Below are 13710 nucleotides of genomic sequence, written 5' to 3'. Positions count from 1 at the left end.
CTTGGTAAAAAATCCCCTTATGTGAGTGAAATACGAGCTAGACTGATAAAATCGAGACATGGAAATGCTTATGTATTGAACATGTCGACCATGATGAAAGTACACTGATGGAGTATTCCATACATTATATTGTTCTGCTAAGAATTTCATCCGCTCCTTTTTCTTTTCTTCTTTTCTGACGATGTTTTGTTATTCACCAAGTTATTACTCTTTGCTTTTTTTTTCCCATGTGCTAGACTCTGTTGATTGACTGGTTTCAGCCAGCAATGATGTGTAGCGATCTTGCTTCAGAGACACAGGCCTCACATTCATAGTTTATGATTCAGTAACGAACTTGATCAGTCAGCGATGATGTTCAGTTGGGAAGTTTCAGATTATCATGTTCTTTATATATACTGAAGATAGTGTGCAGTACTCCTTAATCTCCATTTTTATCAGTTTTATGACCCACTAATATTGATGGAGAACTATTATAAGCCTAATGCTACAAACTACATGTCAGAGTATGCATGTAAGGTATCAGATTACCATTGTAATGTAATGACAACACCGATATATCTAATATATCTATTGATCTTTTTTACAGTCAGACCTAGATATTGAACATCAAGAGGTCAAGGCCTAGCGCGCTGGTCAAGAGGTGAACGCCTACGCCACCCTGTCGGCGTGCCGCCAGGAGCACGAGAACGGGGACGCTGTCACCCAGGGCTCCAGGTGAGTTTCATTCTTGTGGTCAGATGGACTAAAATACCTGACTGCTAGATGGACCTCTGCGGCATCTGAACAATTGGTAGTTGATCAGTTTACAATTACCTGAATTGCACAGTAGTTGTCTCCAACCTGAGGATTGATCAGTTTACAATTACCTAAATCTACGGCATCTCAAATTTCCTAACTGAATTTACCTCCAACTTGTTAGCTTTATTTTCGTGTTGTAACCTTACTGTTAGGCCAAATAATCATTTTCTTTAAGCAGGTTGAACAAGTAATGATCATTCAAGGAAGGTACTCTTATACAGTCCAGATTTCTTTGTGAATGCATGGCACAAGTAATAATCGCTCAGTGGATCATTCAAGGAAGGTACTCTTATACAGTCCAGATTTCTTTGTGAATGCATGAGATATGCCAAGCCTATATATTGCTAATGGCAATAGATCTAAAATTTCGTTGTCGGATGGACTGAAGATCATCCCATCTGGCCACTTAGTCTGTCAGGTCGTCAAGAAGATATTTGATATTGACCACTACAAAGTAGCTAGGGAGTAATACATAATGCATTATTTTCATGGCAACAATTATGTTTAACAGGATGGCCATGCTAAGTACATATATTAGCTCTATTCTTTTGAGTTGCATATCAAACAGATTAATTAAAATAATTTATAGGGACAATCACAGTTTGAGCAAAAGGTAGTCCAACTCAACTCGGTCTGAAATCCGTGAAACTTAAAAGAAAGCTTGATTTCTAGCTCATTAAATTCACAGCTGAGACTATAACAGAACAATATAATTGGAAAGTACGTTAAACCCATAAATGGAGTGTTGAATGTCTTGTTTTGGATTGATGTTGCAAGTTACTATGTGTATTTCAATATAAATATTTGTTGCCCGTAGTAACGCACTGGCACGATCCTAGTGTTTTTAGAAAGCTGTAACCTATATGCACAATTTGTACGCATAACTTTTTTCATAACAACAATTTAGGTGATAAATTTCGTAATACAACTTTCATGATATACATAACTTATACGCATAATATTTGTCATAACTTTTGAGAGAATGTTGTTAAAAAAATTATGCAAAATTTATATGTATATACAATATTTATTTGGTATAGAAAAAATAATTGAAAAGAAAAAAAAATGCGTGGGCCAGCACATGGTGGGGTTGTCGGTGTTTAGACCCGGCAACCCACCGAGGGGGTGCCCGAAGTAGTGTTTTAGTTAACGGGGCTCGCCGAGATTAGGAACTCGAAAGTGAACACAGACACACGATTTAAATAGGTTCGGACCGCTAGATTGCATAATACCCTACATCCTGTGTGTTGATTGGATTGAATTACTTTAGAGAGGATCCCTACCTCGCCTTATATTGCTGGGGGCAGGGTTAAGGTCAATTGTTTACATGAATACTAGTCGGATTCGACTAGGCGAGTCCTACTCTGATTGCTACAAGTACTTTTCCTGATCCTCGACAAGTTACTATCTTATTACGTAGACTATGCCCGTCCTGTGATATAACTTTCATGTCAGATACGTCTCGGTATCCAGCCCTGTACTTAAAATAGGGGTCACATGAGACCCACCCTCCGCGTCGTGCGCCGCGGGGCGCTGCAGCGCGCGCCGTAGACTCAACATTGTGCTGATGGGCATCGGAAGTTGCCAAACAGAAGCTGCGCGAGAAATCGTTTCTTACGGCATGAATTCATTGGGACTGCACCTTTTGTGTAATTGTTTTCGAATAAATTTTACTTAATTTGGCTTGAGGAAAAAAATGAGAATTTGCATTGAAGGGTACTAAAACTAGCCACACAGATTGCGTCGGGCCATCTCCATCTTGCTAGTTATGTACGAAATATAAATGTCAATGTGCCTGGAAGGACAGCATTGCCACAAATGTCAACGAACGAACCATAAACTTCCGGGGTTTTTGGCTCCTCACCCTAAACTTCAGCCTCCGTCACGTCGAATGTTTAGATACTAATTAGAAGTATTAAACGTAGACTATTTACAAAACCCATTACATAAGTGGAGGCTAAACGGCGAGACGAATCTATTAAGCTTATTAGTCCATGATTTGACAATGTGTTGCTTTAATGATGGATTAATTAGGCTTAATAGATTCATCTCGTCGTTTAGCCTCTATACGTGCAATTAGTTTTATAATTAACTTATATTTAGTTCTCCTAATTAGCCTCCGAATATTCGATGTGACACGAACTAAACTTTAGCTCGAGAAACCAAACACCCCCTCTTACAAAAATTCCTCATATTTTTTGTCAGACGACCTAAAGTCAGAACTCATATTGATGTCCTAATCACGGCCAAAGTTATAGCCTTCCATGTACTTTTGCCGTAGAAACAAGAGATAGATCGGCGAGGAGCTTCGCGTCCAAGGGCTCAAATCCTTTGCTTAATGGACCACCTAAGAGCAGAACTACAGGAGGGCTTATAAAGGCTAGTGGTAGTACATGAACTGTACACCAGAGATACCACATGGAGTATTTCACTCAAATTCATCGAGCGCTTTCAGCTTCCGTTCCGCTCGCTTTCGTGTAGAAAAAGCAGCCGGCCGCCGGACGGCGACGTGGAGGCAACCTAGCCTACCATGCCGTCGGCCCTCGTGCTATATAAACAAACGCAACGCAGCAGCGGTGGAGACAACCTAGCAAGAGAACCTCCTGTCGAAGCGCCATGAGCTCCGCCGCACTGCTCTTCCTCTGCCTCGCCGTGGTGCTAGTCGCGGCGGCGACCGTTCACGACGAGCACTCGCAGTGCCTCGACAACCCGCCGGACCTGTCGTTGCGCGGCGTTGAAGCTGGCAAGGTTGTAGACGACCTTCCAGGGGGGTTCAGGGCCTATGTCACCGGCCCCTCCATGTCCATACGTGCCATCGTCCTCGCCTCGGATGTCTACGGTTGGTCCAGCCGGCCAGCTTCACACTCCTCTAGTGCAAATTTACGTTCAGTTTGGTTGATGGTTATTTTTGTGGTTTGTCTGACTGAAATATATTCTCTGTTCTTTCGACAAATATTCTTCAGGGTTCGAGGCACCTATACTGAGGTATAAAAAATGGTTTTAAGTTCTTGAATTCAAGTTCCTTACGATTTCTAATACAGCACAAAAATATAGGAAACAACGCGATTCCCAAAGAAATGATGGAATCCTAGTATGCTGATGAACGAAGTTGCTAAAAAATTAATTTGAGGGGGAGAGAGAGGTGGAAGAAGGGAAATTAGAGGATGTTATATTATATTGTCCCAGCAGTTATTGTATTTTGCTTGCTGTTTTGTACTGATCAGTGTACTACTTGTACACATGCATACACCAGCAGACAAAACCAGGCCACATCATCCAAAAGCACCCTGGTTTTGTTCTGAGTTGAAGGTAGTCTTTTAGAAAGTTTTAAAGTTGGAGATTGAAAACCGGACAGGCACAATGAGATGAAAAACAGAGCATGGCAATAGTTAAGAGTTGATAAGTGAACGTTTCCTTTCCTGAAACATGGTAGAACATGAGATTTTTTATTTAAAAACAAGATGGAAATAGAATCAGATAGAAACATTAAGATGAAACTTTTGTGACTTAATAACAAGTATAAAGAGATTATACACAGGGATATCCTTGCTTCCCAAAAACTAGTAAAACACATAGGAAGCTCCATGGTGTAGTCAGCTGTTTTCAGCTTGATGAACTGGAGTTTTTTGTTTGGGCAATGTATGGTTTTTTTTTATATTTCTACTTACACTCACATTATTGAAACACTATATTGCACTAATGACTGGAAACATGAAGTTTTAGCCTTTTGGAAGACTTGATTGTAGTTCTGGTATGGATAGGTCTGTCATCAAACATGGCAGCTTGCTTTGCCTCTCAGAAACACTTACAAACCGAGAAAATAGGCCCAATTTTATTTCAAAATGATTTCAGCTCAAACTTCTAGTAATTTAAACCAGTTACCAGTAAATAAATCCCTGACCAAAGCAGCAGAGAGGCCGTTACCGCGGCAATCTACTTTAATTTAGTTGTTTAAACGATGTTCGGCTCTGTTTTAGAAACTAAAATGACATGGCACTTCAGCCTTGTTCGCTAGTTAAAATATAATTAGTACCAGTGCTTGTGTAATAATGCAGAAACATAGCCGATAAAGTTGCCGCAACAGGATACTACGTTGTGGTGCCTGATTTCTTCCACGGCGATCCTTACAACGACAGTAAAATCCTTTCAGAATGGATCAAATCTCACTCCCCAGTAAGTTCATGTTCACCGGGGATAATTAATTTCAATTTCTAGTCAAATGATAACATAACGAATCTTTAACAAAATCTTGCATTGCATCATTAGTTGCAAATAAATTGATTGCAATGTCGATCGATCCTACAGGTCACAGCTGCTCAAGATGCCAAGCCACTCTTGGCTTCTTTGAGAAACGAAGGAAAATCTATTGGGGTTGGAGGTTACTGCTGGGGGGGTGAGTGAAATCGACAGCAATCACTACAATTCAGTAGCTTGGCCCTACTGGAATTTTATTTTTCAATATTCTTCTTCAGGCAAGACATAAAACATGCTAATTTCTACCTTTTTTCTGATTATTTGCCAGGAAAATTTGCCGCCGAGATAGCAAAAACTGACGATACAGAAGTAGTTGTCCTTTCTCATCCTGCATATGTGACTGTTGATGATATGAAAGGTGTGTGTTTCTTACCATACTTATTAGGCACACTGTGTATGACTAGTATTCTGTTCGTGTGCTAACTGCGCTCACTTAAAACTCAGAGGTCAAATGGCCAATTGAGATCCTTGGAGCTCAAAACGACACAATCACACCGCAGGAACAAGTGCGTCAGTTCGAGCAAGAATTGCGTGAAAGAATGGATGTGAGTTTCTTGGCTTCTTGCTGGGTTTAGTGGCACTCAATACCAATGCACCTGCACATGTGAATTTTTCTTGGCAGAACCTCACCCGTTTATATGACATTACCTCTCTTGCAGATTGAGTACTTTGTCAAGATCTTCCCAAGAGTTGCCCATGGATTTGCTTGCAGATACAATACCACCGACCCGTTCGCTGTTAAAAGCGCTGAAAAAGCTCTTGCTTACATGCTCGACTGGTTCCACAAATACTTGTAGTGAAGACATGTCTTATCTGCACATGACTGTTTCGAATAAATAAATAAGAATAATATTTTCGTACATCCAGATGGAAAAAATTTGCACAGCAGTGAATATCTGTTCTTGTCAAGTTGACCAATATTGGATCCCACACACTTTAAAATATGCCCTCTATTTAAGGTGAATACACACCCCGCTACATCGCATATGTGCTCGTTCTTTGTGCAAACTTGAACATTGCAGCTCGAGAATTATGCACCAAACCCGTAGGGTGAAGCAAAGCGCCCTTACAAACAGTGCAGCAACATGCTGAGGATCCTCTCGGAGATCGGAGGCGGCTAGGATCGCAGTAGGTTTAGTCGATTCGGATTTTCTTTGCATATGGGCTATTGGACTGTACACTTGGGCCGGATTTCCCTAGGCATGAATGCATGATCAATGGTGGCCTCGGACGAGGAAGTGGCCAACTATGCCAATGAAAGAGACAAACTTTAGATGATCATGTTAAAAACTACTCAAAATAACTGTCATATTTCTGCTTCTTGATTTTCATTGATTGTTGCGTCATGATGCCTGATTTTGTAAACTACTCTCGCTACGGAAACCGCAAATTTACCGAGTGTTTTTTTCGACACTCGGCAACAAGCTCTTTGCCGAGTGCCAAGCTAAAAACACTCGGCAAAGAAAAAACACTTGGCAAACAAGGAGCTTTGCTGAGTGTCAAAAAAAAACACTCGGCAAAGAGGGACTTTGCCGAGTGTCAAGAAAAAAACACTCAGCAAAGAGGGGGGTTTGCCGAGTGTTTTTTTGACACTCGACAAATAATAAGTTTTTTTTCCCTTTTAACCTTGAGATTTTTTCTACTCCCCACATACAACATGTGGTACTCCATGTTAAAATTTGGTATATTTTTGAATTTGTTTGCTATATTTAATTAATTAATTGTATTTAAAGGAAATTTTTGGTATAAGTCAAATTTGAACTGCAAGTGATTCAAATTATAGAATAAAATGAGTAGAAAAATGATATTCATATTATTTAACCCAATTTGAGACCTGACCCATGAAATAAAAAGAAATTTCAAACATCTTGTTCAGGAAACACGATCACGAACGTGTGACCGAATGATTTTTAAATTGTAAAAAAAGCAAGCAAAGTCTGAAAATCATGAGATTTGTCATGATATGATACGTGTATCGTTCCTAGGGTGAGCTTGTCACGAGTTGACTTGCGTCATCTTGACGATACAACGTGTTGTGTGCTTTGGGGTTGTATTTGGGACATAGGCCTTGTTCTTGTTGAGAATTTTTATAGGTTCCCATTCACCCCCCTCTGATCGCCCTTTCGGTCCTTCAGCCGCAAGCTCAAGCCACGCCATCGTCCTCGCCTCCGATGTTTTCGGTTGGTGTTTCGACCGTAGTACTACACTTCTGCAGTTTCTAGTCAATTTGGGCGTACGTTTTGACAGGAAATTTTTCTCCACTTTTTGATTGATTTTCTCAGGATTCGAGGCACCTACATAAATATATCTACGGTCTTTTAATTCCCAAATTTTGTGTTCTTTCTTGCTCTACTCTGGCTTACTATCGTAGATCAAAATGCTCTGTTCTTGGTCAACTAGCATCTCTCCAGATTTTAGAGACTTTGAAGAACTAGATCATTCGGCTGGCATGCTTTCGATTTTTCCTGCTTAGTACTCCCTTATGATGCTTGTAGCAAGTAGCAACGCAATCATAACCATAGCAAAATGCTTTTAAATATCAACAGATGATTTTAGAGACTTTGAAGAACTAGAGCAAATTTTATTTGACTATCTTTTTTTAAAAAACATAACAATGCTTTGTGCTTCTGTACAGAGTAAAATACAGTACAGTTTTTTTTTCCCAAAAAAGACAATCCGGTGAAAGTTAATTCTCATATGAGATAGATTGCATTTTGTTTGGAGTACAACGACGCAAGAATCCCTCTCTGTACTAGCTATTGTTCATCCCTTTCTTGATCTTTTAATGATGCAGACAGATAGCCGATAAAGTTAGCGAGGCTGGATACTTTGTTGTGGTGCCTGATTTCTTCAATGGAGATTATTTAGACTCAAGTAAAAACATTTCAGAGTGGATCAAGCTCCACTCCCAGGTCTGTTCCATGTCCCTTTCAAATTTCATCTTATGCTCATTGCATCATGAGTTGAAAATATATTGATTTGAGTATCCGATCGATCTGGCAGGTAAAAGCTGCCAAAGACGCCAAGCCACTCTTTGCTGCTTTCAAAAAGGAAGGAAAGTCCATCGGGGTGGGAGGTTATTGCTGGGGTGGTGAGTGAAATTCCAGCTTCCAAAATCCTTCTTCAGGCAACATACAGAGCATAAAATTCTTATCTCCTATTGCCGCGTAACTGACAGGAAAGTTTAGTGTAGAGATGGGGAAAACCAGTGATGTTAAAGTAGTTTCCATTTCTCATCCTTACATTGTGACTACTGATGACATGAAAGGTTTGCTCCTTTTCTTTGTGTTTGCAACCTCCCAGACAGCATCGATTGAGATGTCTTTGGAACTGAACTTAAGTGCTTAATTTCGTATGCTAACTATATGACCATTCAAAACAGAGGTTAAATGTCCAATCGAGATCCTTGGAGCTCAATATGACGAAGTCGCACCGCCAAAACTAGTGTACCAGTATGTGAGTGTATTGCGTCATAGAACAGAGGTGAGTTCCTAGTGATTCCGTCATAGAGGATACTATATATCAGTTGGAAAAGCTCATTTTTGTGGCATTGGTTGTTTGCAGATTCCCTACTACGCCAAGGTCTTTCCAGGAGTTGCACATGGATTTGCTTGCAGATATAATACCACCGACCCTTTTGCTGTCAAAACTGTTGAGCAAGCTCTTGGTCTAATGATGGACTGGTTTGACAAGTACTTGAAGTGAAGACTTTCGGAAGTGCCTAGCCATGCACGGTTGTTCAAACTAAATAAATAAAAGAGATTATATGCAATTGCAACACCTAACGTGTAGTGCACAACAAGACCAGTGCGTGCTTTCTTGTGGGTTATGTTTTGAAAGAACTTCCTGGCTCAAATACAAAAGATCATAAATGTAGTTTTGTGCAAGTTATACTACTACTATGTTTTGTGTCTAATATCCATCGTGCGCGTTCATATGCATATGGTAGTCTATTGAACATCGTTCTAGAAATGGTGGGCATAGCTATGTATGGTTTGCACAAGATTATTGTTGCATAGAATGTGGTTTGAAGATATGTTGCCAAAAGTGTACCCACAGATTCCATATTACTTATGTTGAGGTGCACATCCTCCTGCAAAACATCCCATACCAGTCAAAATCCCCTCCAATCCCCTTGGAAGGAGATTAACCGCCCCCCCCCCCCCCTTGTTTCTTTCTGGTTGTTTTATATCATCTTCTTTTGGATGAACAAAGCTTAGATTCCAGCCACCTATGCAACAACACACAACCTTATCAAAAGGAAATATAAAAGAAAGAAAGAAGAAACAGATCCAGTAAGTGATAAACAACATAAGATTTTAAAATCAACATACGTCTCAAAACTACCTAGCAACCTACAATCCATATATGGAGGAAGAGCTTAACGTAGTCAGTCCTTCATAGTCAATAGAGAGGGATGTGGCACCAACAGGCGTCAGCATCGTTGGCCCGGCGAAGGGCAAATGCCTTCGCTCCGAGCACACATCCCAAACCCACCTCAACACAACACCATCATATCAAGCAACACATATCAGCACTCCATAGATTCGAGAGGCCAATCTGCATGCGCACACATGTTGTCATAAAGCAAAAACTAAGATGAAAACAAATCGAATTAACCTTGTTTAATTCCAACGTGCTCTTGAAACAGAAAAAAAGATCATCATTGATAATGATATTTATTCTCCACACCATGCATTTACTTGGTCATTGTGCTTCTAGGTAGCTGGGTGCCTGCTGCACCCTAAGTCATCCAATGTTCATTTAGTTTTCCGACCAGCTGGACCACGGGACGGTTGGGATGGGCGCCTGCTGCAACCCTGATGTCATCCTCCAAATCCTGCACCTCATCAGGAGTAGCTGGATAACAGTTAATACCAAGAGCAACATGTCTGAGGCTTGCCAGATTCTGCAGCCCAAGGACGAGGGCGCCTTGCTCATAATTGAACTGACCCCGTGCCACCAGGTACAGCTCGAGCCTTTGGAGCTTTGGCATGGCTCCTGGCTCAAACTCCAACGCCCCCCCCATCATGAAAACAGTCGAAATTAAACTTGACTAAACGCTGGAATCCTTGACTGCTGATTGTATACCTGATTCCAGAACTACCCTCTTCAAAGGAAACGCGAACAGTAATAGAGAGGAGCATGGGCAAACTTGCTAGGATATTTATCCCTTCCTGGCTTACTAGTCCAATATTGAGGTGGGTCAGGTTGACTAGCGAGCTGATGATTTGATGGGGCACGACACTTGATCCACCACCTTCGTGAAAGACGAGCCTCCGAAGGGGTGGTGGAGTTAAAGATGAGGCAAACGAAGCCATGAATGAAAGTGCGTCATCAGGAACATCATGCATGAATTGCAGTTCTCGAAGGGTTGTGACAAGCTTGGAGAGTGACAAGATACATGCTTCCTTGTGGTCTTCCACGTCCACGCGACGTACTCCTGCATAAGTGTGCTTCCAATTAATTCCAAGTACCTTCAGATTGGTCAGATCGCCGAGCCCTTGGATAAACTTGACAGTTTGAAAATCCAAACTGATCGATGATAGCTCTTCCAATGCCTGCAGATTTCCAATCCCATCAGGTAGTTTTACCTCAATACTGACAAGAAGACGCACTAATCTCTGCAGTTGGGTAATGCTAGCCGGTAGTTTTTCAATGCAGGTACCCCTAAGATCTAGTGTCTCTAGATGTTGCAGCTTTTCTATATCTTTTGGGAGTTCGAACCATAGTGATATCCAAATTTTTAACCTCAAGTACTTCATTTGACAAAAACTTTTGACATGTCCTAAATAGCAGTAATCTTCAACTAACTCCTCCCAAACATGATCTTCTATATTCAGCACTCGCAAGACTTGGCTACTTAAAAATATAGAGGTGTTTTTAATTAGCAGCACTGAATTAGGGTCAAAAATATTAATTGATCGAATATGAGCTGCATGTTCTTTTATCTTCACCATCTCTTCAGCCCGCCTAGAAATGTCATGTTGGATAGATAAACGGCGAATCTTGTTGGAAGAATAATTTTCAGAAAACCCATTACGATTCCATATAGTAACAAAATTGTCCTCCACAGCCTTTGATACAATAAACTCAAGTATGACATCATGAACCCTGCACTCTTTAACTGTTGCGCCATCTGCCCAAACCTTGGTTGGTTGGACCAAGCTTCTATTGATCAGCTCATTCAAGTAACTCCTCCCAAGCTGCTCCATATTTTCTCTGCCTTGTCCAGGAATCAGTCCTTCGGCTACCCATAACAATATCAACCGTCTACAATCAATCAAATAATCCTCCGGAAACACGCTCAGATATAACATACAGCTCCTTAGATAAAGAGGAAGGTCAAAGTAACTAAGCAGAAAAATTCTTTTCATTTTATCAATGTGAGAATCTTTGTCAACTGCCGCAGAAATATACTTCAATGCATTGACCCAGACTTCCTTGGTTTTGCTTCTGTTTGCTAATAAACCAGCTATACTGATTATGGCTAATGGTAATCCCCCACATTTCCTCAAAATATCACTGGATACTGCCATCAAATCTTGGGGACAATGTTCAGTTGAGTGAAATAGCCTTTTAAAGAATAATCTGCGAGAATCGTCATCACCAAGTGGCTTTGCTTTGTACATTTGTGCATCAGTACCAGCACATGTTTTGGCTACTGTTTTACTGCGTGTTGTAGTAATTATTCTGCTTCCGTTGTCATTGCGAGGTAAGGCAGCTTGTACAAGCTCCCAATCTGATACATTCCAGATATCATCAATCAAGATGAAGTACCTGCATGCATTGGTTGAGGAATCATGTTACGAGGCCATCATAACTATTCAACATATAGAGCATATCATGGTGAAAGATATTGGAGAAAAGTAAAGAGACGGATTAAAGAAGATTTTTATGGATATTTAGAATGGCTATACGAAACAAACATGGTTGAAGTTATCAAGAAATAATTTTACTGAATCTGGAATTATTTGATGGTATAGAGTAAATAATTTTCTACTCAAATATCATTTGCGCACAATAGTACAGGCCAACTCCAACCACATACGCCTACATTCATGGGCAGTTGACTTGACCTTGTTGTAAGATATTTAGCGATGGCTTTTGGTAGATATGTTGAACAGCTGAAGTCATGTAACAAATGCATATGTGGTAGTTTTATGCTCGAATGGGTCCGTAAAATACAACCGTAAAATGGCCGATAAATTAGGTGAGCTCATGTGATCGACAAAGACCTCACAACATTGCCATAGCTAGATGAACTGGCTAATTATTATAGTACAAGAAAGTAATTCTGGTCTTGCCAATTAAGTAGTCTATCATTTCGCGCATGAGCTGCTCCGTCTCCCACCTTTCCGACTGCAACTGGTCAAACTCGCTCTTGCTTACTATTTGAGACAATATATCTCTGAGTAGCTTCTTCAGGTCCAGAGTCTGAGATACAGACACGAAAGCCCTGCAATCAAATGCTTGTGGGATTTTTCGGTATACCTCCATGGCTAGAGTAGTCTTCCCCTGCCCAGCGGTACCATAGATGGACACCACCTTGTGCTGCTTTTCTTCAACTTGTAATAGCTGGATGATTTCCTCGCGAGGACCATCAATTCCCACAGGATCCCTCGCCTCCTGAAAAGAGGGCAGTTGCTCGAGGATCCAAGCGCACCGGCTGAGGTGAGTCGCACCGCATTCCCACAGGGTAGCGTTTGGCCCGGTCACTCTGCTCTGTCACGAGTTTCTTGAGTTTTTGGATCTCCCCTGCTATGCCCTGGTCCTCCCACAACATCTTCACCTTACGCACGGCTTTGCGAACAAAGTTAGCCTTGGAACCTCCATGGCTGTGATTGAGCATGAAGCGATCGACGCAATCCTCAATATCGAAGGATAGCTCACGCACCTTGTTCCTCCAATCTTTATCCATTGGATCCATTTGGTCGTCGTCCTTGTCTGCGAGCTTCTGCAGCACGGCATCCATGCTGCTCAGCTCATCCTTCAGGAAGCGGATCCCTTGCTCCACGTCTCTGGCGAACTGGTACTTGTCGCCGAGCATGGCAGTCAGCTTGCCGATGACGGACCCCATCACGCTCGTGGCGGCGCTCGCCATCAGTTCGGCCATCTCGACTGGGAAGCTGGCTCTACAGCTCTGCTAGCTTGTGGTGGTGTCAGAGAGGAAGGGCGCTTCAATTCTCAGGGCCTCACAGTCGTAGATGCGAACGACCCGAGAAAGTGCTTTGTAAAGCACGGCCTCACCTCCCACGATGCTCTTTGTCTCATGAGCACTTTACCCCACCAACCCCGATTTTCATTTTTTTTATTTACTTTTACCATCTGGAAGATACAGTGCAAGAGACAACAATTAGTTTAGGTGGTCGAGACAATAATTGGTTTAGGTACTAGATAATTGGTTTAGACAATTAGTTTAACTGCTACCGACCAGATTTTAAAAAAAAATAATGTTCAAGATATATGTACTAGATCATCAGTTATAGCATCTCCAAGAGTGCCCGGTATATGATTTCAATGACTAGTTTTGGTAACCAAGGTGAAAAACCAAAGCTCCAACAGTTGTCCAACTTCGTTCCCTACTTTTCCGCATACCCAATAACAACTCCATCTTAAGCCAATTTTTCCTCCTCTCGGTGCTCCCAAAACCTACAG

General features: G+C 41.3%; 3 protein-coding genes across 5 annotated transcripts; 2 read left to right on the top strand and 1 right to left on the bottom strand.

Moving 5' to 3' along the window:
- The first annotated feature begins 3373 nt into the window (after window positions 1-3373).
- LOC117859984 (endo-1,3;1,4-beta-D-glucanase) lies at window positions 3374-5912 on the top strand. The gene is made up of 7 exons (XM_034743187.2): window positions 3374-3637; window positions 3762-3783; window positions 4854-4971; window positions 5104-5191; window positions 5321-5410; window positions 5497-5597; window positions 5712-5912. Exons 1-7 carry the CDS (start codon window positions 3415-3417, stop codon window positions 5847-5849), a joined length of 780 nt encoding a protein of 259 aa, XP_034599078.1. The 5' UTR covers window positions 3374-3414; the 3' UTR covers window positions 5850-5912.
- A 1754-nt stretch (window positions 5913-7666) lies between these two features.
- Window positions 7667-9167, top strand: LOC117859985 (endo-1,3;1,4-beta-D-glucanase). The gene is made up of 6 exons (XM_072294525.1): window positions 7667-7698; window positions 7847-7964; window positions 8056-8143; window positions 8231-8320; window positions 8435-8535; window positions 8617-9167. Exons 1-6 carry the CDS (start codon window positions 7667-7669, stop codon window positions 8755-8757), a joined length of 570 nt encoding a protein of 189 aa, XP_072150626.1. The 3' UTR covers window positions 8758-9167.
- A 485-nt stretch (window positions 9168-9652) lies between these two features.
- On the bottom strand, window positions 9653-13303 carry LOC117859609 (disease resistance protein RGA5). 3 transcript variants are annotated; one of them, XM_072294378.1, is made up of 2 exons: window positions 12407-13303; window positions 9653-11832 (listed from the first exon to the last, which is right to left on the bottom strand). In XM_072294378.1, exons 1-2 carry the CDS (start codon window positions 12550-12552, stop codon window positions 10059-10061), a joined length of 1920 nt encoding a protein of 639 aa, XP_072150479.1. In that variant the 5' UTR covers window positions 12553-13303; the 3' UTR covers window positions 9653-10058. The 3 variants fall into 3 exon arrangements, with proteins under 3 accessions (XP_072150479.1, XP_034598640.1, XP_034598641.2); XM_034742749.2 differs by having other exon boundaries at window positions 12547-13303; XM_034742750.2 differs by having other exon boundaries at window positions 12950-13303.
- Between the last annotated feature and the right edge of the window lie 407 nt (window positions 13304-13710).

Source organism: Setaria viridis, chromosome 6, assembly GCF_005286985.2.
Source record: "Setaria viridis chromosome 6, Setaria_viridis_v4.0, whole genome shotgun sequence".
Lineage (NCBI taxonomy): Eukaryota > Viridiplantae > Streptophyta > Magnoliopsida > Poales > Poaceae > Setaria > Setaria viridis.
Note: the sequence above shows the minus strand (reverse complement) of the source record. Positions and strands in the feature narration are given on the sequence as shown.

Bases quoted from the DNA above. Each gene is read 5' to 3' on its own strand.
- LOC117859984 (XM_034743187.2), top strand. From the start codon at position 3,415: ATGAGCTCCGCCGCACTGCTCTTCCTCTGCCTCGCCGTGGTGCTAGTC. The intron at 3,784-4,853 runs GTATAAAAAATG...GTAATAATGCAG, and splicing joins TTCGAGGCACCTATACTGAG to AAACATAGCCGATAAAGTTG. The intron at 5,411-5,496 runs GTGTGTGTTTCT...CTTAAAACTCAG, and splicing joins GACTGTTGATGATATGAAAG to AGGTCAAATGGCCAATTGAG.
- LOC117859985 (XM_072294525.1), top strand. From the start codon at position 7,667: ATGCTTTGTGCTTCTGTACAGAGTAAAATACA. The intron at 7,965-8,055 runs GTCTGTTCCATG...TCGATCTGGCAG, and splicing joins GGATCAAGCTCCACTCCCAG to GTAAAAGCTGCCAAAGACGC. The intron at 8,321-8,434 runs GTTTGCTCCTTT...CATTCAAAACAG, and splicing joins GACTACTGATGACATGAAAG to AGGTTAAATGTCCAATCGAG.
- LOC117859609 (XM_072294378.1), bottom strand. From the start codon at position 12,552: ATGGAGGTATACCGAAAAATCCCACAAGCATTTGATTGCAGGGCTTTC. The intron at 11,833-12,406 runs GTGGGAGACGGA...CAATGCATGCAG, and splicing joins GACCAGTTGCAGTCGGAAAG to GTACTTCATCTTGATTGATG.